Source organism: Onychostruthus taczanowskii, unplaced genomic scaffold (genome assembly GCF_017590055.1).
Source record: "Onychostruthus taczanowskii isolate IOZ18803 unplaced genomic scaffold, ASM1759005v1 scaffold23, whole genome shotgun sequence".
NCBI classification, from domain to species: Eukaryota; Metazoa; Chordata; class Aves; order Passeriformes; family Passeridae; genus Onychostruthus; species Onychostruthus taczanowskii.
The window spans coordinates 2,913,232-2,937,496 of NW_024499573.1; the positions used below are offsets into that span (position 1 = coordinate 2,913,232).

Here is a 24,265-nt window from a genome sequence, read left to right on the forward strand (position 1 = left end):
CTAGGCAATTTGAGAGAAGAGGATAATTGCTACCAATGTAGCAGGATTCAGCACCAGCAGGGAGAGAGGTGAAGGCTTGTTAGCCTCTTGGCTACGCAGAAACAATTCACATTCCATGCCTTTGCACTTCTGACAAGTGGAGTAATTCACAACATCTGGCAAGCTAACAACAGCTCCTTGCTGTGCCACCCTCATGCCTGCAATTCAACACAGTCAGAGGAAAAGGAGCTTTTCTCCCCAGCTATGGGCAGAGTCTTAGGTTTTGTGTATTCTCAAGACCATACCTTCTGCCTTAGAATACAATGCAAATTATCTTCTCAGAAAGATAGTGAGTTAATATTTTATTTTAAGCTGCTATTCCACTGTCCCTAACCTAAGTATTCACTTTCAAAAAGGAAAATAGTACACCAGAATGAAAAAAAGTATTTTTTCTATCTTTCAGAGTTCTCGTACAGGTTATGACTACCATAAAAAAAACCCAAAAACATTTCCCACCTTCTCATATGCACAGTTGCAACAGGGCAGAACAGAGACCATGAATACACAAGCAATTTTGAGAAGCAGCACTGAGCACTGACCTGATATTTGTGGTGTCCAGGGGAACAGTCCTAGCTTCCCTTTTGCCAGGTCCATTGAAATACAGAGATTTTCCATCGCTGAGCACACCACAGCCTGTCCCAACCTGACCTCCTGTTATCTTGTACCAGAGAGGGCTTAGCTTCCTCTCGAACCTGTCGAACATCTCACTGTGATTAGGCACATTGGACACACAGGTTCCATGTGATGCTTCAAGAAATAAAAAAAGAGGGAGATGCTTTGGTGAAACTGTTTTGGACAGAGTAAGGATCAGATACAGTACATTGGCACACAGTTCTGTTGCATCCATCTGTGACAAAACACCAGGCTTTTCTAAGAAAATGCCCTGATGACTGGATTGTACCTTTTTAAGTCCACTTTACAAATGTCTGTAAGAAGAATAAGCTCTCTTCTCTAAACTCTAAGATGGCTTATTTCACTAGGTGAAAAATAGCCAAGCTTTATGTTGATAATGCATTTTTTGCAAACAGAAAAATATTATCCTCCTATTTAATTTTAAACAAATGGAACAAAAGATGTTAGCTTAATGCTTTGTTGGTTGAGGGTTGAAAAGATTGCAGTGTGCAACCGGTTGTGTCAATCTTTTTTTTTTTTTCACAGGGTTTGCATTTTGGGTTTTTTCCTATTTCAGCATAGAAGCCCCTAAAACCACAAGTGAGCAGAATTTTCCACAGAAGGGCCTGTCAGAACATATGTTCCCTCCTGGTCCCATGCCATCTGATGGCCAGGGGACTCAAAAATGGCAACAATTCTTTTGAAGATGATCCAAAGGCTTTTAAGCAGACTTTTCAGTTTATAATATTTTATTTTGTTTTCTCTCTTATTGCTAGTCCCTTCCCATTCATACAGATGGTGATATTCAAAGATTGTGGTTGCCAGAAGCATCAACGGTGTCCGCTGCCTTCAGCTGCTCCGCTTTGCCTGTGCCGAATTTAATTTAACAAAACAAGAAAGATTCCTCTTGGCAGCCCATGCAATATACGTCATCGTATATTTTCCCGAAATGTTGGAGAGGAAAAACAAGATGTCAGGCTCACAGGTTTAACTCAGCCAGTGCTTAGTGTAACCCCGCTGGAGAGGGCTGTGTTACCTGTGTAGCCCAGGTCACAGAAGCAGACCCCCGAGACGCAGTCGCCGTGGCCGCTGCAGTAGCTGGGGCACGGCTCGGAGATGTAGACGCCATCCAAGCCGAAGGGAGGCACGCTCTTGTGGGAGCTGCTCTCCTGGATCCAGCGGAATCGGGTCTTACTGCAGAGAACAAACAACAGCATTGCTGCTCCTGGCTTCAGTGGCTACTGCTCCTTCCTTAAGATGAAAAGGACCTTTTCCCAAATTAGCCGTTTGCAAATAGGATGCTTGGATTTCTGTCATGCTACATTGCTTAAGGATATTTCTTTCAGACTTTTTGGCTTCATTTTGACTTCCTCTGTTTCTCTGGCCCATATCCATCAGTGTGAGGCAAAGAACAAATACATGGTTTCATCAACAACAGTGAATGATTAATGTGACTTGGAAGATGCTTTTTACTACTCAGTCCAACCTGAAGTGCTAATTACATATCAAAATACCTGAACTTCATTTCTTACAGCATTTTTGAAAGGAACTCAGTGATGGCAGCAATGCAGAGTTTATAATGGGATTGTGCACTTTTGAGTAAAAAACCTTTAAGTTATTTGGGTACAAGAAAAAAAGCCACTTTCTAAACAGAAACAACCAGTCTGACTCATCAATCCCAAAGTTACATCCTGACAGTGAGATGGAGATGTGGTAGACCTGGTAAAACATGGATGAAGGAACAAACAATATCACTAATTACTCTAAGGCTGCTGAGCTGACACAGCTGGCCCAAAGACATATGACTGACAGTCCATCAGTTCTTACTCTAAAAGCCTAGTTCCAAATTTTAATGGCAGAGTTTTCTGACATATCCTTTCTTGGAGTGGCTGCAGATTCCTCCCTTGAGTGGGAAAGCCTCTAAAGATTAATCTTTGAGGCTGAGAAAGATATTTGCACACAGTCATTGTATGGGAGAGTAACAACAATCTCTATTAAATAATAATTTTTGCTAGCTTTAATACAGTTGCTTCAATGTTGCTTTGTAGAGCACTATATTATAATAGTTGCTATGGCTCAAATACTGCATAGTAAATAAGTCTGATTAAGATCTTATTGTCTAATTGTTACCATAATAAATCATAAATTAACATGTTTATATAAATATATCTAGTTTGCCATCCTTAATCCTGAAGGACAACCTTGTGTAAAGGTTCAGTTACACCTGTATAATTCTTTAGACATAAACCACTGACAAAGTCTAGGGCTAAGATTGGATCCAGCTGCACCTAGGCTCTGAGAAGGAGTTTAGAAAGCAGTGGGGTCCTTTCTTGACCTCATGACTCAGTGAGAAGGCTCTTTTAATAAACTTTGTCAGAAGCTCCCACTCTTCTCACAACTCTGACTCACCGCATAGGAAACTTGTTGAAGAAAAAATGTTTTGGTTATTAATTTCCAGTCTTTAACTTTTAGCTGATCATTTTACAGGAGCTCCAGAGGGGGGAACAAATTTACAGTCTCATTGCCAATATAACGGATTAACTAATATCCTCCTTGCTACTCTGCCTAAAAAATAATAAACATATTGCTTTTTCTTTTTTGCTGTGCACTGGAATTTGGTAGGTACATGTTCATGCTTGGTAGCAAATAATGAACTGGGATGCTCTCTGGTTAACCCATGAACCATGATTTCCTAAGTGGCCCACAACAAACTCAGGTCTCAACATGCCAAGACACTCATTGCAGCCACAATACTTACATTTTTAATGTATTAGCATGAGCTTCTTATTCCTGATCACATTACTGCACATAATGCCAAACAGATTGCTGCTATTGATTCTGCCCTGCTTGTTTTGGGTAAATCAAATCAGCTGGTGTCAGATCTGTGCAACTTGGCACCTGCTTTTATTGGCTAATTACTGAAGAAAAGACAAACTCATTATGGTACACACTGCTATTTCAAGTCCTTGCAGCAGAGGCACCAGCTCCCCTGCTACAAAGTATGCCACACACTCAAATGGGATTGAGGATGAGGGAGGAGGATGGGTCAGAAACCCAGAGGCAGCACTAGAGAAGCTGCTGGGAGGGCAGGAGGCAGGGGGACAGGGGACATGGCCAGGGGCCTGGTGGGGTGGTTGTGCTGGCAGTGCTTGGTGCATCCAACAAATCACATTGGGCTGTTGTACTGATGGAGTAAGATAGAGAGTAAGGGCAGTGAGGAACTTCATCCAAATCCAGGTAAGACTGAGATAACCCTCCTGATTTCAAGGCTTACTTGTGTCTTCCACCATCTGATGTTTTCTCACTTGTATTAATCTGGTGATGAGGTTGTGCCTGCTGATGTGCACAACTACCATTCTTCCTTCCTTTGCCTCTGGCTGTCCCGGCTGCCTTCAGTGAGACAGCAAATTATGCATCAGCTCAAATACCTTGCTAAGGTTTCTTTGCCCAGTGGTAACTAAAATTAATCCTGTTCAAATGGCTTATTTAATTCATGTGACTTATTACTCTCTTGCTGGTGCCTCTGACCTAGCGGACATGGATAAAGACAATGAAGGGATTGGTGTCAAATTAAAGTGCTGGGTTCCTCACTGTTTTTTAATTTAATAATTTATTATAGACCAATCTGACACCTTTAAAATGGAAAATTCTCACTGCTTTGGGCAGCATACTATATTTTCCCCAGATCTGCCATATTTTAATGCTGCTTTTAGTCACAGCTTTGCAACTTTTTCCTAATGCACCATTCTAGAAGCTGCTAAATCAGCTAATCCCCGGGTCCCACTGGCATCACTGGTTTACAATGCACCGTACCTGGCTGCAAGCGACCTGGGGATAACAATAGTAACTCTGGTCCAGTCCTCAAAGTCTCCCGTGTGGTAGACGGAGGGCTCGCTGAGCTCCCGGGAGCTGCCCTCGCAGCCCCTGGTGCCCGGGGAGGCGGGGTAGCAGCCCTCCTTCACCAGCGACCAGAAGAGCCCAGCATCGTGTGAGTACTGCAGCAGGACGGGGGCAGAGCTGCTGTACTGGCTGCTGCAACCAATGTTCAGCTGCAAAGAAGCAGAGAGTCAGAGATGACACGGAGAAATGCCCTGTTGTTGGTATTTATTGGCTGCCAACCACCTCTGGCTTTTTGCGCTGGGAGGTTTAATGCTCTGAGCACTGGCTCTGAACCCTGCTGGCAGACAGGGACTGATGCTTGGAGTCTGCTTCCTACATGGAAATACGACATTTCTTGGTAAAAATTCCCACTATTCCTTCATTGAGGTTGCTGAGTTCAGCACACAGAAAGGTACAAAGAACTTTGCAAGTGTCCCTGTGCATAGCAAGCCCCAAACAGCAAACTCTGTGCAGGGACCTGCATACCCAGGAGTGGAATCCATCCTGCATGCCCAGGAGTTGAAAGAGCTGTATCCTCTGGGATCCATCCTGCATGCCCAGGAGTGGAAAGACCTGTATCCTCTGGGATCCATCCTGCATGCCCAGGAGTGGAAAGAGCTGTATCCTCTGGGATCCATCTCATCTGCAGCCCCGTGTGCCCAGAGGATCAGCCTGACTCCCAGGTTAGCCCTAACCACAGCCTTGTCACTGGCCTTGCAGAAATGATGTCTCAGAGTCGGCACTGCAGTTTGGGTCCCCAGAATAGAGTAACATTTGGATTAATAAGAAAAAAATGCATATTAAAATGTGAAATGAGAATGCAGCCAAGGCCAAAACCAACTGCTGATTTGAAGTTTCAGTTTCATTCTTCAAGCTATCAGAAAAATATTAGTTTTCCTTAGTTTATTGCAGAAATTCTACTTGAGTTGTAGAAGGCAAAATGTAAAACAAAATCATTCATGTAAAATGAAATAATTCTAACAAATTACTGTCTTTGAGCTTATCAATGCAAAATTATTCCAGTCTGCTATTTAAAATGGAAATTTCACACACTCATGAAAGCATGCAAATAGGACTAACACATTTATGTGCAGGCTGAAAAGCTTTCCAAAAAAGTATAAATTCAGTCTTTAAATAATAGACTTGATAAAGAAGGACTCACTGTTCTGTGACACATTCTTATGTTTTGTATAGCTATGTTACATTGTCAAGTGCTTCGGTGATGGAAGGTGTACGAAACATTTTTAAGTATTAAAATTTTTTTTAACCCAGACAATTTCTTAATTGCTGTTGATCATCAAACCTAGAGAATGGACACTTAGTCACTGAAGTGCAGGAAGGTTGTGAAGAAGCAAATAGCATATTTTCCTGGCTAAATGGTATTTATATATTGAGATATCCTTGGGTTTTAAACAGTTTAAAGTATAAAACTGCTTGCAATACTCACAAGAAAAATTGTACTGAAATCCCTCAGTTCGTAGAGCATCTTATTAGCATATCTTTTGGTTGAAATTAGATTATTTTACAAATCCCAGTATTTCTAACAAACTTTCCTATTCATAGAACTGTGGGAATTATATTTGAAAAGCTGCCTGTAAACATCTGATCTTTTTAATAATTCCACTTGTAAATTATTCAGTGTCTGTATCCACCAATTATGTAAGGACCATGTATTTGTGGGGAGCTCATTAAAATTGCATTGCAACCAACTTCCAGAATTCACCAATGGGATTTCATTATAAACTCAATAAAATTTTGATTAGGGTTCAGAAACAAGAGCTTGTCAAAGCAAATACACTTTCTTTGGAGCCCATATTCTGATGTATTGTCAGACCACTGAAATTTTTGTAAGCTCTTTAAAGAAGAAAATGCTAATTGGAGCCTATATTCATTGACACAATAAAAGTAAATTATATGAAAAACACACACTAGAGTACAGAGCAGCTTGTAAGTCTTTAAATAGTTTAAAATACAAAAAATGTACCCAAACCACTTTGGAGCTTTTGTACTCATAGAGCCCTAGACAGGGCAAATCCTTTTTCACTTGACAGTGCAGTAGCATTCCCTAGTACTGATTTGAATGTAATGACAGTCACTTCAACCCACTTCTGAAATGTGCTGAAGAACAAAAACCTTTAAAACTTCTCCAGAGGGGTAAAAATGCTTTCAAGCACCAAGGTTTTGGCTATTCTTCTAGAAAGCAGGATGGCATTTTATTCTGTATAGGTTCACACTTGTGCTCTTCACGTCTTTTTACACAATTGTCTAATTTATCACCTTTGTTTGAACTGTGGCCCCAGTGGCACCTTGCAAGTATTGGCTAAGGGCAGTTTTACTGATATTCTTGCACAGATTTATGTTTAAGGAATACCTTGAACTGCAGGACATATCCAGGCTTCAGAGTTAAATCTCGAGTCACTGCAAACCGGTCTCCGTCCGATTTACCGAACAGCATGGCAGACGGGGTCGCAGAGCAGAAACTTTCATTTTTGGTCATCCCTTCGTTGGCCAGCATTAACCACACACTCATCTGGTTCATAGGGTAATCAAATGCTGGCTTTTCATAAAAGTTCTGTTAGAAATGAAAAGAAAAGCCAGAGGTATTTTCCCCTTGCACTGTGACTTCAGAATAATTCCCAAAATGATGAATTTTCAAATTTCACAATTTTTATTTTCTGTAGTTTTCAAAAAAATTTTTATTGCCAAAATGTCAGTGTTGACTTTTTGCAGAGATACGTCATCACATCCCCTGTCACAAAGCTTAAGAGCCTGATGATTTTGTGAAAAGACCCAGGTTATTCCCACACAGAGATGCAGCTGCAAGCACTACAGCTGTCTCTTTAAATACACCCAGGATTTTCAAAGAAAACTGTGCTCAAACAAGTCTCCTAACAGGATAGTTCCTGTTTCCTGGGGATGCCCACAGCTGGCTCTTGCTTATTACCTGTGGCAAAGTGGGATTAACAACAGGAATGATGTGCTTCTGCTTCTCTGACAAAATGATGATGTCGTCGATGGCCCACTGGTCGTAGCCTTCCCCTGAGAACACCGGCTGCCACCAGCGAAACCTGGTGCAAGGGGTCTTGGCTGCAGCTGGCAGCTCCAGATAGACAAACCTGAGGAACACAAATCGAGCAGAACTTCAGAGAGCACAGTTTGTAGAGAAATATGTCCCTCAACAGGGAAAAGTGGCAGGAAAGCCATTATCTATCTTATGTGTACAAGTCCTAGGTAATTTACGTGTCCAGAGAAGGGCAGCAAAGCTGGGGAAGGGTCTAAGAGAGTAACTCATATGAGGTGCAGCTGAGGAAGTTTGGGTTGTTTAGTCTGGAGGAAAGGTGGTCCAGCAGAGACCTCATTGCTCTCCACAACTACCTGGAAGGAGGTTGTAGTAAGATGGGGGAATCAGCCTCTTCTCCCAGGAAACCAGGGACATGAGAACACTGCCTCAAACTCTGCCACAGTAGGTTCAGGTTGGACAACAGGCAGAATTTCTCCACTGAAAAGGTAGTCAGGCACTGGGGCACCCTGGGCTGCCCAGGGAGCTGGAGCAGTCACCATCCCTGGAATAGTTAAAAAAAAATCCCTGGATATGGCACGTAGTGCTGTAATTTAGTTGATATGGTGATGTTTGGGTCAAAGGTTGGATTCCATGACCTTGGAGGCCTTTTCCAGCTTTAATGATTCTATGATGCTGTTATTTTATTTTTCCTACATCTAGATACCTATTTATCCACTGCATATCAAGAAGCCTCCTATGTTCTTCTTGTCTGTGGAGAATGTAAACTTTTTAAGAAAATGTATGTTTTTTGTGCTCTATTACTGCATTGCCAAACACAATAAGGAACTGATTTAAGCTCTCTAGCTTTGAATTAAACTGTTCAGCTGATCCATGTTTAGCATGGATCTTAATGTTTTTCTGATGCCAGGAAGTATTAGTTAGATATGCTAGAAAAATTAATTTCTCATTCTCTTCTGCTGATTGGTCCTATTTGTAGACAAAAGCATCGTTCTGCTACAATGCAATAGATTATGTAGCAGTTTTCTTTGGGTAAAAATATTTCAGGCCTCTTATACAGATCTTTGTAAAAGAACTCCAGGTCTGCTTAATTTGCTCTATGTTCAACTTAAAAAAACACCTTACAAAAATGATGTTAAATAAAAGTTCCAGTTTCAAGCCTAATCATACATATGTCAAAAAGTATAAGAATTAGTTACTTGTCCAGTCCTATTTCAGACAGCTTATATACATGTATTTATAGAAACTCTTTCTTTATATCACATGGTTTTTTGCACTCTGCTTCACTTGCCAGTTAGGTGAAGAAAGGAGAAGGAATTCTTTTTCAGTTCTTTTCCAGAGAGTTCCTAGATTTACTGTTGGAGAATAGGAATTGAAAAATAAGGTTTGAACTACATTTGAAACAAGAGAAAAATAAATCTACATAGCTATGTTCAGTAAGGACTATCACTCTCCATTGATCAGAAGGGAAAATGTTTTGTCTAGAAACATGTTGGATAGTTCAGTATTGAAGCTTTCATTATTTAGCTTCTTTGTTGGAGTGATTTTGACCAAGTAGAGACCAAAGCACTCACCTAGTAAATGAGGGGAAGGGAGTAGCTGTAGTTTAGATTTTAGTAAGGCTTTTGGTACTGTACCTCGCATCATCTTTATGGACAACTTGTCCACCTGTGGGATGATGCTGGGTGAAGGGCAGAATTCAAAGGGTTGTAATGAATGGGGTCACACCTGCCTGGTGACTGGTGACCAGCAGTGTTCCTCTGGTTCAGCCCTAGGGCAGTTCTGTTCCAGGTATTTACCAGTAATATGGATGCAGGAGTTGAACACACCCTTTTGCTGATGATACTAACTGGGAGGTGCTATTGACTGTCTTGAGGGTCAAGAGGTCTTGCAGAGGAATCTTGACAGATTGGAGCATTGGGATTGATTCGTGGGATAAAATTTAACAAACGGAAATGTTGATATGTTGATTCTGCACCTAGGGTGGAGTAACACTGAGCACAGTTGTAAGCCCCTTCTACCTGAAATATTCTATTCTATTCTGTTCCAAATTCAACAGTTTTATACTTCCAAGAGCCTAGACCATCTCTAGAAAAGAACAGTCAGCCAAATTACAGAAGCCCTTCTGAAAGCATTGCTCATTGCAATGCAAAATGACAAAATGAGAAGATAAAATTATTAGACCATGTTAAAAGACATGGACTACAGGTAATAGAAATCACATTAACACCTATGCAGACAAATACAATTTAAATTTTCATCAACAAGGTATCTGACAACAAATTTGAATGGCTGAACATGATTTCTTCTCCTCCTTAAGTATTTATTTAAAGGAGCTTTTGCTTCATATAACATTAATACATGTTCATTAGATCTGAAATCAGAGTTAGAAGAAATGGAATATTTCTGCACCTCTTTTGGGCAAGTTCTGTATTTGCTTGCTAATGTTTTGCAAATATTAGCATTTTAGTCACGTTTCACTTAGAAGGTGATAGGAAATTTTATATTTTACTTAAGATTGTAAGGCCCACTTTCATTGCATTTTTCATTCCCAGTAACAGGAGTTTACTGTACCAGTCAGAAAAAGTTTCTATATAAAGATAACTTCTAAGCATTATAAATTTGAATTATTATTCATGTTTTCATAAGTTGAGAAATATATATTTTAAAAAGCTGATGCAGATGTGGATTACTTAATTTAGATCAAAATTATACCTGGGTTTGCTGAAGTCAGAGAAATACATTTCTGCTAGCAGCTGCCAATTGATCCCGCCGTTATTGCTATACTGCAGCAGCACACCTTCTTCTCTGCTGTCAGGTTTATTGCATGAAGAAGTCTCTCCTCCAATCTGGATGTAAAACTGTACAAAATCCACCCATGTTGTGTCCAAATCCCAGCTTACCAGCTGTCTTTTTCCAGCCTACAATACAAAGAACAGAGGAACAATAATAATTTTAATTATGGCACCTTCATGATGAATAGGCATATCTAAAGTCCATCACAGATGAATATTACACACAAAATTACACAACATGGAGGACATTGACTTCTGTATCAACTTGGCTTTTTTTTTTTTTTGTCTTTCAATTATTCTGTTTGGCCATCCTTTATGTCACCCTGATTTGATCCCACAAGAATTTTATTATTCGATTTCAATACACAATGAAACTTCACAACACAATTTCCACACAAGAATTTAATCTCATTCACCCATGGCCCCATGTGACTTCAGAGGACAAAGAGCAGCTACTGGATACCCTGAATCAACCTGGGCTAAATTTTTAAATATTCAACTTTCTATTGATAATGCATGGAGCAGTAAAAAGGCCATTTCTCTAGTCTTATTTCTCTGGCCAAATCTCGCGCTGTACAAGGTTACCCAGCCACCAGAAATTTGTTCCCATAATACCTTGCTCAAAGTCCATCTTCTACACAAGAACCAGGGAGTGGCATTTTCTCTTCATGCTTCAGCTGAATAATATTTGTTCCTACACAAAACTATATTATTTTCCTAATAAGCATTGTAAATCAGGAGTGTCTCAACTAAAACCTGTGGATTTAGTTTCAAGTTTACCTAAGCACAGCTGAGAGAAACAAGGAGCCTTGTAAAATTGAGTGGACAGCTTTTCCAAGTATGCTTTTGAATTTAGGAGGTCAATGTGGTCACTCTGTGCATGTTCAGGAGACAGAGCATGTTTATAGAAAAAAAAGCTTTAAGGTTTAAGAGCCTTTTATTGTAACTGAAATTATCCCATAATCCTCTTCCCTTTGTGCCCTAGGGCTTGAGGCTGAACTTGTGGACTTCCACAACACCAAACCTACAAGATGCTGATATGGAATAGAAAGCTGTCTGTGACAAGGCAGGACACAGGATGAGAGCAGGGTCCCCAGAGAGGTGACCTGCATGCCCTGCATCTGGCACAGCACAGCATCATGCTGCCACAGCTTTTATAGGCAGGGCAAAGCCATTTGTGTACAGCTGGAGAGAGGATGCAGGGATCATATTTCTGCATTTGTTAAAGTAGCTTCAATCTGGCACCACCCCCCAAAATGGACCAAGACTGTCATCCTGCCTACTCTTTATAATTCCCTTAAAAAAAGTGTGTTTCTGTTCATCTCCAACCATAAAAAGGTTTAAAAAAGGAAAACCAACATTAAGTTATGGTACCTGTGTTTTAAGTAATGTATTTTTCTCTCTCACTTATACATTTGGGATCCTTATGACAAATTTCCAGATAAACTTGAGGTAAGCAAGTGACATCATCTAGCTGGTCACAAGTAACAAGATTTAGGAGCTGAGATTTAAAATATTATCTGTGTTTTTTAATAATGTGACAGATGAATTTAAATCCTGTTCCATTCACCACCTCTTTCTTCGTTCTACACAGCTGAGGGTAAACCCAGCAGAGATAAATGTTTACTGCTTTCTTTCTCTATCTTTGCTTGGCTGAGTTCATTTGTGGATCCTACCAAATAGGGCACCTTGAGCTGTGAGACTGACTGCTGGAAGCTGAATTCATGGAGGTCTGAAGTTTTGTTGGCTTATACCACTGATGACAAGGCAGCAAAACCTGTGAAGAATCTTTTGACTCTCAAAAAGCTCATACAGGACACAACCACACTGATTTAGTCTAGAATTGTTCTTGTTGGTTTGGTTTATTTGGTTGTTTATTCCCAGCTGAGACTGGAATTCCCTCCTGGATGATGCCATGAGAGTGAGAGGGACTCAGCCTTGGATGCAGCTCTGAGCTTCCTGGTACAGCCCCACATGGATAATGCTGGCTAAGGTGGCACTGAGGATCTCTGGCTCATTGGAGACACTGGAATTTGAAACTGTCACCATCAAAGGATGCAAACACCCTTGGTGTCCCATAGGCTGGTGTGTTCTGGCTGGCTGGGGGCACCCAGCATTCTGACCTGCAATGGGCCAAGCTCTGGGCCTAAAACTATTCCAGGTGGGCTTTCCATATCTACACCCCAGAGCAGGTCTGCCTGCCAAGGGGTAATCATAGAACCAGGTAAATTGAGAGAGGGCATGAGTGATCTAAAGCCTCAGGGGAACTGCAGGGGCTAACTGAAAGAGCTCTGAATTGTGAACACACCTACAGCTTATTAAAATGAGTTGCAAAACAAAAGATAGAGGGTTGTCAGAACAAAGCCAACATTAATTCTGGCAGCAGTAATTGATTATGGCAGAAAACATTAGACATTCAAATAAAAAGTGGCTGTTTGAGCAAATGAAAAGAAATGTGAATTTGAGCTCCCCAAAACAATACAGAACTGTTTGGCAACTATAAAAATAATTTTTTATCATCTACAAGTATGGCCCCTAGACACCTTGTGAAAGAGCTAAACAGAAATTAAATAAACCACCTTCTGTTGACAGCACACAGACTGCTACTACTCAAGAAATGAGTGATAACATAACCCTTAGAGATCAATAGAAAGAAGCCAAGAATTTCTAAATGAGTTTTTCACTCCTCCTTAGCAGGAATCAGAAGAAAGTTCATAGCAGGTTAATTCTAATTTAGCAAACTACTTTTGAGAAACTTGGCATAAGGAACCAAGCCAGAAGGAAAAACATCTAACAGGGAAGACAATTATGTATAAAAATCCAATTATCACAATTAGCTAGTTATACTGATTGGTCTATTACGAAATTTTCAGCACAGAGCTCTGTTTCCAGGGGAGCTGGATGTGAGACTATGTAGGAGTGCTGAAAATTATTTCATGGGTTATATTTTTGTAATGAGGTAAACAACACACAATTGCACAGCGTTGCATATTGGGTTATTCTTCTGGGACTAATCTGGCTCTCATGACAGCAGTGGCAGTTTGATCAAACCTTTAAAGGAGAAGCACATAGCTGCATTTATACTCTTCCTTTCAATTAAGAACAAAACAAACCTTAGTAATAGACCTGAGGAGCAACAATGCAAAAATAAATCAGTGATTACAATGCATAATATTACAGTTGGTTATAAAGATATCTTTTTATTTTTAGCTATAATTGCTACTAATTAGCAGAATTCCCTATATCTCTTTCCTGTACTATTGTTTTTGGGGTTTTTTTTGTCTGCAAAGTATCCAAGTTATACAAAAGAATATTCTCCTTCAGGTTAACCATTTTCTAAAAGCCTGAAAAAATTGTTTTTTTCAATAATTTTGTTCCTGTGACCTCAAATTAAGCTGCCTGTGCCCCAGAAAGCCAACCTTTCCCCATCTCTTACCCAGGACAGTACAGAAGAAACAAATGGGAGCTGCTGGATGCTGTGAACTGAATCTTAACAATGAAAATGTACAAGTGAGACATTGTGAATACACACACTTCCCAGCACACTGGCAATTTACTACCTTTCATTACAGCTGCTATTTCTTGACTACACAGTGCATGTGTCTTTCCCTATCTCTTTTGATTGCTTTGTTCTTTACCTGCAGAGCACAGCTGGGCTGTTTAACACACTTCTAATGTCACCTGCAGCTTTCTGCCATCTCCCCTTTCCTTGCCACACAGCCACATTATGCTCCACAGAAACCTGCAGCATGTGCCCTTATCAGTCTCCCAGCCCTCTGCAGTACCTTGTTGAAGTAGAGTGAGGAGCCAGATGAGATGACCCCACAGCCCTCCTCGGGCTTGACGATCTCTCCCCCAATAATTTCCTGCCACTCCGTCTTCAGGGTGTCTGAGTTCTCAAAATCAGACATGATGGTTGAAGACAGGGGATTTTCAGGCTGACATTCAGTACCCCGAAACCCTGAATCACACCTGGAGGGAAGTGTAAACATAACAAGTTTTAAGGACTTTATTTGATACTGGCAATTAGTTAAGGTAGTGCACTGACCTTATCAAATTCGATGTGGACAACCATAATTGAAAAAAAAAAAAAACCCACCTCATTCTGGCATTGTGGTTTTGTATCATGGAAACAAACCAGAATAACTGGAAAATGGAAAATTGGAAATTTTTTTCTAAAAAAATTCAAAAAACCCTGTGGTCTCCAGAAGGTTTGAAGCTGGCAGGGAGTAGCAGTCTGTGTCCTTTGTGTAGCACCCATTCTGACAGTGGCTGCCAAGCACCAAGCAGAGCTGTGCTGGTCCCTGGCATCCTTCTGACTCAGCAAAGCAGCTCTGGCCCTGAGCCAGGGCTCTTGTGAAAGGGCTGGAGTGGCCACAAGGACACCAGCAGCACGGCAGCCCTGTGCCACTGAAAGCTCTTCCAGGGCTTGGATGTGCCAAGGGTACAGCTTCTTGGACAGGCTGGTGTGGAGCAGCCGGCTGCTAATGCTGCTGGAATGGTCAACCCCGCATAGCGCTTTTGTTTTTTAATGTTTAATAAAAAAATAAGAACAACAGCCAAGAAAAGGAATGCATGGAAAATAGTAGGGTGCCTGAAGTATCAGGAGGGCATTGTTAAGAGGGTCTGACAAATGCCTCATACCTGCAAACACCGTGGTCACACCAGCCGTGCCCGCTGCACATGTTGGGACACTGCTGGCCAATGTAGATGTTGTCCAGGGCCCACTCATCCTGGGCTGTGTAGTAGCACTGACTCCAGCGGAAACGTGTGGCACTGGACCTTCAAATCAGTAACAATGCATTAATTTTTGATTCTTTACAGAATGGCAGGAAAAGAGGTAAAATGTAACCCGAAAGAAAAAAAATAATGAAGTTAGTATCCCAATCACAGCCTAGGCTGCAAAGGCTGGCATAATCAAAGACGGATTCTTGCAAATTAACTTTCTAGATGGTGCCCCTCACTGCACAGGGCTATATAATGAACTTTCCAGTGACTGATGACATTTCTGAGGAAGAGCACACTGCAGGGATTTTGAGAATTATTTTAAGGTAAGCCTAGCTACGAATATTACTGGATTTTTATTGTCTTATTATTGCAAAATTGGAAAGGTATATCTAGGGTATGACTTTGTTTTTTATACTTTGGTCACAGTTAACAGGTCATAAACTGTTTAAAGAGGTTTTTCCTGATATTTATTATTTAAGCAATTATTAAAGTTCTTGAGTGTAAGTGAATACCAACTATTTCCATTCAACAATAGTTGACTTTTTTTCTTGGATTTTTTTTTTTTTTTTTTTTTTTTTTTTTTTTGTCAGGATGGTTCTAAACTAGATTTTGCTCACATATCACTGGTGACATTGAGAGCACAAGTTTTTGACAAAGATCCTGTTTCATTGCACCTATTTTTTTCTACATTGCAAATTACTTTTGGCTAACAATCCAAAATCTGTAATACCCAAGGTTTGTGGTGGGGAATCATCAAATTAAATTCCTTGCCTAACTATGTTCTGGATATTTGTGATATTCTTCAAGCACAAAACCTTGCTTTAGCTTCTCCTTTCTAAATAGTTTTATCTTCAATAGCTTGTTTTTATTTACAGTAGTGAAATCAGCTAATATTATCCATTAAAAACGTTTAGTGTTGGCCCTTTAGGAGACTGTCCAATGCAACATTGACATTTTCCAAGGGAGTGACTCCCGCTAGCCAAACCCCGCCTGATATCCACCACCCTCAAAAACCAAGGTTGGAGAAGAAAGTGAATCATGAGAAAAGCAATCTTTGTCATCTTTAAGCCTTTTCAAGCTGCCCTGCCAAACTGCACGTCCAACAGGTTACAGATACTGGCTGATGGCCACTCCCAAATAGGGGACACAGAGACTCTCCACTCCATGCTTGTGTCAGAATGAGATGAAGAAAAATAGGTCACAAGTGAAGTGAAACAAAGACGGGAAATTGTTCATCATGATGGAGCAAAAGGGGCTGTGCTGGCTGCATAACGGGTCTGGGTAAAAAGGGGTGGTGGTGGCAATGTGGGCACTGAGGCTGGATTGCATTTTGTGGAGGGGTAGGACAGAGAAAACAAGACTGATTGAAGAGAACTAAAATTTCAGTTTTAAAATGGGATAGGCCTCTGTCTGGCCAAGGGCTGGGCATGCTGAGGATGAGAAGCAGGCAGCTCCTATTAGAAGCTTCTTTTCTAGCTTGGTTCTGAGCCATGTGGTTACTTTATGATGGCACAGGATATAATGCTGTTACTCCGCTTGGAGTTACAAAGCCCTTTCCCCACCCCCAATAATTTATGTAGAATAAGACTTATTAAAATGAATATTGTAAAGGTGGCTGAGCCACCTGCTCACACGTATGGAAGTGAAGAAACTAACAGAGCAGGCCTGTGCAGCTGAAGAGAACAGAGTGGCAGAGCAATTAGCCACTCTGGCACATATGAGAAGTTTGGTACATGTGTGTGGATAAATTTTTAAAATACCAGTTATGATTTTCTTTAAAAACAAGTGAAGCTGCCCAAGGGCTTGATTTTTAATTGAAATGACCCTTGTTGCCTGTTTTAAGTATCTGTTTGATATTGCAAATACTGTAAGCATTTTTACAGCACTCAGAGTTAATCTGCAGGGGAAAATCTGCTGATTAAATTCTCCCTCAGGATATAATGTATTGATGGGTTACATTACAAGAGCTATGAATTATCCATTAAAAGTGTGCAGTGTCAGTAATCAGCACACGAAGGACTTCCTAAGCTTGTGAAGACACAATGGGCAGTCAATACTGACTGCAATTATTTACTGTTTATTTTTGGAGCGCTCTGAAGTCAGCACATCATTTTAGTGCTGAGGTTCATGTTCGCATCAATGGCACCACAGAGAGCCCTGACAGAGGCTGTAGGCTCTCGAAAGAGCTGTAATGACTGGTGTTAACTCTACTGTGTGCTGAGGAAAATGACAATACTGAAACCAGAGTGGTGTTAGAGCAGGCAAACACATCCCCTGTGATCTCCCAGCACAGTAAAACTGTGTCATGTTATTTTCCCAGTTAGCAGGAGGGAGAGCACTGCGTTCAGGCATCCCTGCTTCTCATCAGGAAGGGTGTTTGGGTGGACTTGGGGTGTGAGACCTTGCAGCAAACCAGGGGAGATTTACAGTGGTGCAGAGGCAATTTCAGCATGCCATGGCAGTCTCGTGGTGCCCAACAAGTGGTGGTGCCTCCTAAAAAGAGCTTGGTGTGGCATTGATGGCATTGCCTTGGCTGCTCACTTGCTGCCAGGTGCACATGGCCTGGAAGGGCGGCTGTGCAGCATCAGGGCTGGTGCTGGGCACAAGGCTCACTCCTGACCTACACCAAGAGTGGGGAGAGCCCAGCCCTTGCAGTGACAGGGGACACCTCTGTGCCCAGGGGAACACAGCACCTGGAGCCCCAGCTGAGAAGATCCCTGTGCAGCTCTGCCTTGGGGCTGTTCCCAGGGCTGGGTGTGCCCCAGCCCTTTGCTGGGGATCATGTCGGTTTCACCTGACCAAAATGTTTGCCTGGATAGTCTCATTGTCCCATTCCTGCTGCCACCCTGCCAGGTGCAGAGCTCCATCTCCCTCCTTGGGTTCCAGATGTCGGCTGCACATCAAGCTAAGGGTGCACTCAGCTCCGCTCGTTTCTTAGAAGTTGCCCCAGCCAAATGAAGTGATTGTTTCTCTCATTTGAGGGGAGGGGAAGAAGGGAGGAGGCTCATTACAGCCTGGAGATGAACATGTTGCCCAAATGGAGGCATGTGCAGCAGCTGGGGGCTGGGGACAGTCCCCAGGGAGCCACATGCCAGCAGGGAGGAGTTATTTTTATCTGCAGACAGACAGCTCTCCCCTGGGGACAGCTTTGTCCCCACAGGAATCCTGTTGCCCCAAGCTGCAAGGGACAAGGGGCTGCCCTCACCTTCCCAGCCAGCCTGCTGCCAGGGGTCCTGGGGGGAGCAATGTCATTGTCACAGGGCTGTGGGCAGGGAAAACTGCAGAATCAGATTCCTCTCTGGGTGAGGGATAATGCATGTTAGGCTGAAGTGACAATTGCAAAAGCAGTGCTACTGGAAAACCAGTCCTGCTCACTGTTTTTGAAAGCTTTCCAAGGCTGCTCTGCATCTCAAGGTAACAACAGCTTAAGAGGATTATGCTGTTAAAAATGGTAATCAACTATTTAAAAAAAACCATGTTAATTAAGAAAAGAGAATAAGGAGATGAACGTCAGCTGCATTCTCAGTGATAAAACACTGGCTTTCTGGACAGTCACCCTTTGGACATCTATTGAAACGGGAAGTGCAGCACTGAGGAGCTATGAAAGCATTTCTTACATGCAAAATAAACTTCCCTAGCTCCTCATAGTTTCTCCATTTTTTTTAATGCTACTGGAAAGCAATATACCTCTCTAATGACATTATATCTAAGTCAGGTTGATGTCAAATAAAAGTCATTTTTGTTGTGTGACATTTTACATAAGCACAAGGAAATCATGTCCCAGAAGTACTGCGAGTGAAATGATGTTCTGTTATAAAATTGTTCTGATATGTGAGTTAAAATAAAATCACTGCCTTCCCTCCTGATATTAAAAGCCTTAATGATTTAATGCAAATTTGTGGCTGGTAAAATTATATTTGCTACCTTCTGAGTTACCATAATTACATTTACCCAATTATCCTGAAGGTCTCATTCAGTCATTAGGTGTTGATTTGTTTATGAAGTCAGCAACTGACAGCTGCTTGTATCTCATTAAAGCCTGTTCATATGTAAATGCCTTGCATAAAACTGAAATTAATTTTCATCAGTGTTAGGAATGTTCAGTTCAAGTACAATACAATTTCAGCCAGCAGGTGCTTACATTTCATTTCTTCAATACAAGTCTCATTCTTGCAGCAGGTTTTCTGCCATCCCAAATCTCACATAACACAGGAACCTTGTAAACCCATGCTTGCTAGATGCAGAACATCTACAGATCTGCAGGAATACCAGCACACCCAGAAAGTTTTACAAGAGAAATAGGTGCTGGTACGAACAATTTTCCAGCTTCATGAGCACAGTGCCACAGCCTGACACTTCCCACAAGCCCAAGGTGCAAACCCTCAGCTGGGAGCTGTGCATGCAGGGGTGAAAGCTCCAGCAATCAGAGCTGGGCTGTGCAGGGGTGTGAGGCCATGCTGAGGCCAGCAAGGGCGGAACAAGGCTAATGAGACATTCCTGAGACCTCGTTTAGGGGGTTGGTTTCCCTGTGCGGTAAGCACAGGGCAGGCTGGGCGTTTGGCAGCCTTTGCCTTGTGTGGGTGAAATGGAAGGAAGGTCCAGAGGTCTCTCCCCATCTCACCCCAGCTTTGGGAAGGCAGAACATCTGGCTCTGCCTCTGCACTGCTCTTCCCGGCCATCACTGAGGTTTGGCCTCTGTGTGGTGGTTGCAGTGGGTGCAGGTGGGGAAGGGACAGGAGGAGGAGGGAGGGCACCCCAAAGAGGAGCCCTACAGAGCATATTCACTGCCAGCCACCTGGAACAATGCCCTCGGTGTGGCTGGGTTGGCAGTGCAGAGCTGCACATCAAATTGTCACCAATAATGCCCAGGTTTTGGAAATGCAGAAACTTGCTCTCTGCTCACAAGCCTGCTCTAAAAATCTCAAAAACATCCCCTCCTAGTCTCAACCCAAAGGAACTGTTGAGGCCTTAACCTGCTCTTTGCGGCCGGAAAGGAATGTTAGAAAGAGGAACAAGTGGTGAGAGAGAAGTGTGGGGTGTGCTGGATTGCATTTGATGGGGAACAGGCAGCCACCCTTCCTCTTCACCCTGATAGCACTGTAGCACAGCACAACTCAGCAAATGTCTTCTATGAAGAGCAAAGAAATTTTCAGTGGTAATTTGTACTTTAATTACAAACAAAACTCTGCTAACAGACGGGAATCCCTTCAGATACAAGACAGAGTGTGAAATATTTATGATTTGTGCACAGCATAGAACAGGAACCCGGCTATTAATTCATCATAATTTCTCCCCACAGTCTCCTAAATTAAAATGGAGTTATATGCTCCTGTCACCTCATATGCTGAGAAAATTTAGTAGATCCTAAAGAAAAAGAGTGCCACAGCATTGGTATCGTCATCAAATACACAGTGCATAATAACTATGAGTACATGATATATTTTATAAATTAGGAATAACATCCTGCTTTGGAGTGTAACCCAAAAAATTGTAGATGCTTTTGAAAGTCCTAAGTGCTTATGTGAACCACAGATTTTGTGGATGGTGGCACATAATGACATGTAAGATTTAGTACATTATAATCTAACTACAAAGCAGTTATTTGTAGACTTACTTGCACCATTTGGTATTATCTGATATGATAGGTTCTAAGGATTCAATATTTGCCTTTGATGTTTTGCCTAGAAATAGGAAATTCTGAATATTGGCTGTATAGCAAAAAGGGCCAGTGTGTTGAAAGAAGGCATCATTGGGGTGTGATTGATGGAAAGAGGCCATGCTGAGGCCATGCAGAGTGCAAAAAAAATAATAATGAAGGATGGGGAAATACAATGATGACTTAATCTGAGCAAGCTCTCATTGCAATTGCAGTGATGGATTCAGGTCAAACATGATCAAAATGTAACTCTAATTGCAATAATTAAATTCTCAAATGAAGGATTCCCTGAAGATTATCGAGATTTATGACAACTTTTTATTTGTATGGTATAACAAAGATTTAAAAACAAACAATGAAAGAAACAATTTAGTTATTAAAAAACTTTAGGGGAGGCAAATCAATTTTGATTACAACAAGATGAATAGACTTTCTGATAATTTTTGTTTCTCTTTTTTTTTTTTTTGCATAAGAGAATGTTATTTTTTAAGACATGCTATAAAAAGAAACAAGAGTTTAAAAATTCCCAGAAATGAATCACTAGTTATTGTTTATACAGGGCTTTGGTCTGAAGATGTAAACAATAAGGAATGTGCAAAATAAAAATTAACAATTCAAATAAAGCCTTCCTCCAATAGGCATTTATAGACAAGTACCACTATTTTTGAAAAGTCTGAACTTTATTAGGAGAGTCAGAGTATGTATTAAAAACAATCCTAAACAATAGTTTCTGTTGACTTCACCAACTTTTATTCTCTAATTATGTAAGGAATACATTTTATGGAAATACCTGCGACTGTGTCAGCCCTGGCACCCTACCTATTGCCTTGAGTATGACCTGCAGAAGACTTGAGATTTGTCACAGCAATTGATGTGACAAATTGTCTGCACAACACACCTCCCCACTTCCCCCCAAAAAAAGTTTAAAGATAGGAAACAAATGCTTACCAAGTCTTCTGTGGTAAAAGAACAGTGATTCTCCTCCACTGAGTAAATTCACTGGAGTGGTAAATACTTGCTGATGTAAACTCCTGACAGCTCGGCATACTGGGAAGGCATTCCTTAAGATGAAACATTTCAAAATTAGATTTAATGTTGAGGAATAATTGGGAACAGAAACAAGAGTCAAAGAGTCACAGAACCAGGAGCTTGTCTGGGTCCAGATGTTGGAGTGAAAGACCCAGAAGAGAAAAATCCTGGCATGATGTGGAGGAGTTTTTCAGAAAATTTGTAGCACAATTGAGGGTGGAAGAAAGCCATATGAATCTATTTAAAGAGCTTAGCATTCATGACTGGCAATGTTTTGCTTTTCTCCATGAGGAATGTCTATCTCTGGTTTTTACTATCTTCACCCCAGCATCCACCATGGACTATGAAGTGAGGATACAAGACAACTGTGAATAAGTCTATGAAAGTGACTATCATAAAGGTCATTTTAGAGACCTACTTGTGAGGCTTTGCCTGGGCATGCTGACTGCCCCACAGCCTCCATCTGCAGTGGGGAGCAGCAGTAGGGACAGACAGAGCCACACAGAGGGCCCAACCACAGCCTGCTGAAGTTGTGTCCTTAGCCCTTCCCAAGCTCTGCAGCTGTGCTAGCTTTGACACCTACAGCAAGCAGTGTAAATTCTTCCCTCCTGCTTCTAGGATTATTTCTGCATTTAACTCAGATTCCTGTTGAGGTCTGTTTCCCAAATTCTATTTTTTTTTTTAATTCAGAAAATATGGTCATTGTCTCATCTTTTTAATATTAAATATAAATGAAGTCCATTATCCCAGCTTCTTACTGTTTTCTAGCACTGCCCTTCCAATGTTACTTCATTTTTTGCAATATTCAATTAATTTATTTCCTTTTTGTCAGAACAGCCCCCCAAAAATTGGCCTATGAGGTATTAATAAAGTGCTTGGAAGTTACTACCAACCTATGTGATCCTGTTCTAGCTGCCAATTCAGAGTTCCCTCTGCCCCCTCCTGCCACAGCACAGCATCTCCTGACCATCCCCACGTGCCCAAGAGTATTTATTTCACTGGTCACTGCTGTGCTCACCCCCATGAAGGGTACCAGGCAAGAGAACAGACACCTGCTCATGCAAGTAACCTGTTTTGTCTGTTCTGAAACTAATAATAAAGGAGTGACTCTCTACAGAAATTATGGCAATCAAGAATATTTATATAGTTAAATTATACAGTAATAGGTATGTATTAAATATGAAGAAGGGCAGAATATATTATTTTACAGAGAAATTTATTGCTCAAATATCTTAGAGTATTAAATGAAGATCTGAGACCTTTTTTTTTTTGTAGATTTTCTAAAGGCTTAGTTTCCTTTCCAGCAATTTTCAAACATTTTTTCTTGATTCATCTCCCCTAAAAGACTATAGAAAACTGCATCTAATAAAGATCAGTGATCACAAAACAAACAAAATTTTCAAACATTTTAATTAATTAGTGTTTTGTTTATTTGCCAGGTTATGTCCTTGAAATATACTACAAATACTCTTTTATCACAACAACATGGGTGGTGTGAGAAAAATGAATTGGCTGCTTGTTCTTTCTGAATTCAGCTCTGCTGAGCAAGGAAAGGAACACTAAAATCTGAAGCTAACTTATCTTCCATGGATGTCAAGCACAAACCCCAAACACCCACTGCTAGGAACTATTCTTGGACACTGAGATGATGATGTCTGCCAGGTATAAAAGACAAGAACAGTGTTTGAAATATATGATTTTTCTCTTTCCTCTGGATTCTGTTTAAGGTAAGAAATCATTATTTGGATTTCCAAAGTTTAAAAATTAATGTATTGCCATTTCTTTATCATGCCCACCAAAGTAAATGTGGCAAAACACAACATGGCAAGGGTAACCAGGCAAAGCTTTAACTGCTCATGGAAGGTGTGGAACTTGGCATACAAATCCTTGGGTGAGCCTTCAGAGCAGGCAGTGAAAAGGTGGTAGGACAAGGTCCCTGACACCCTCTGAACCTGCTCAGAGGCAGCCAGAGGACCTTGGTTAGTTCACCCGAGTCCAGGGGAAGTCCAGCTTTTCATCTACGAGGGAAAACAAGAGCATGAACTATGGCCAAATGCGCTGCTCACATTTGTGCTGAGACAGCACTGAGCCACCCTGGGGAAGAGCAGCCAGGGCTGCTATTTGCACTTCCAGCAGAGTGGGGGAAACAGCGGTCATTCCAGCCTGGACTGTGCTTGAACCACGGCTGGGAGATGAAAGGCTCTGCATTACAATCCCCTGAAGGAATGTGCTTTCCATTTACGAAATGGCTGTGCACAAGGGCAGAAAGAATCTCTATCCATTTAAATTCCAGGAAACAGTAGTGCATTTTGCTTAGAAAAACAAAGCAATAGCACAGGAAAGATCTCAGCCATTACCCTGTAGCTCTAACTGTGGCACTATTTTTTTCACAGCCTTTGTCCATTCCTGTCTCTATATTTCAGGCTTTCAGATACCTATCTTCCAAATATTACAAGGAACAGTCTAAATAGCTCTATGAGTGATTTTGACTGATTACAGCTGAGCATT

General features: G+C 41.3%; 1 protein-coding gene across 1 annotated transcript in view; it reads right to left on the minus strand.

The window, feature by feature from the left end:
- The window catches only part of RELN (reelin), a 275,407-nt gene that overhangs the window by 59,776 nt on the left and 191,366 nt on the right, over positions 1–24,265 (minus strand). The window contains exons 22-30 of the mRNA XM_041405399.1: positions 21,677–21,789; positions 14,989–15,126; positions 14,130–14,316; positions 10,265–10,470; positions 7,475–7,646; positions 6,902–7,102; positions 4,465–4,700; positions 1,688–1,845; positions 579–786 (exon numbers count right to left, since the gene is read on the minus strand). Coding sequence (XP_041261333.1) covers positions 579–786; positions 1,688–1,845; positions 4,465–4,700; positions 6,902–7,102; positions 7,475–7,646; positions 10,265–10,470; positions 14,130–14,316; positions 14,989–15,126; positions 21,677–21,789 — 1,619 coding nt within the window. The remainder of the gene's footprint in view (positions 1–578; positions 787–1,687; positions 1,846–4,464; positions 4,701–6,901; positions 7,103–7,474; positions 7,647–10,264; positions 10,471–14,129; positions 14,317–14,988; positions 15,127–21,676; positions 21,790–24,265) is intronic.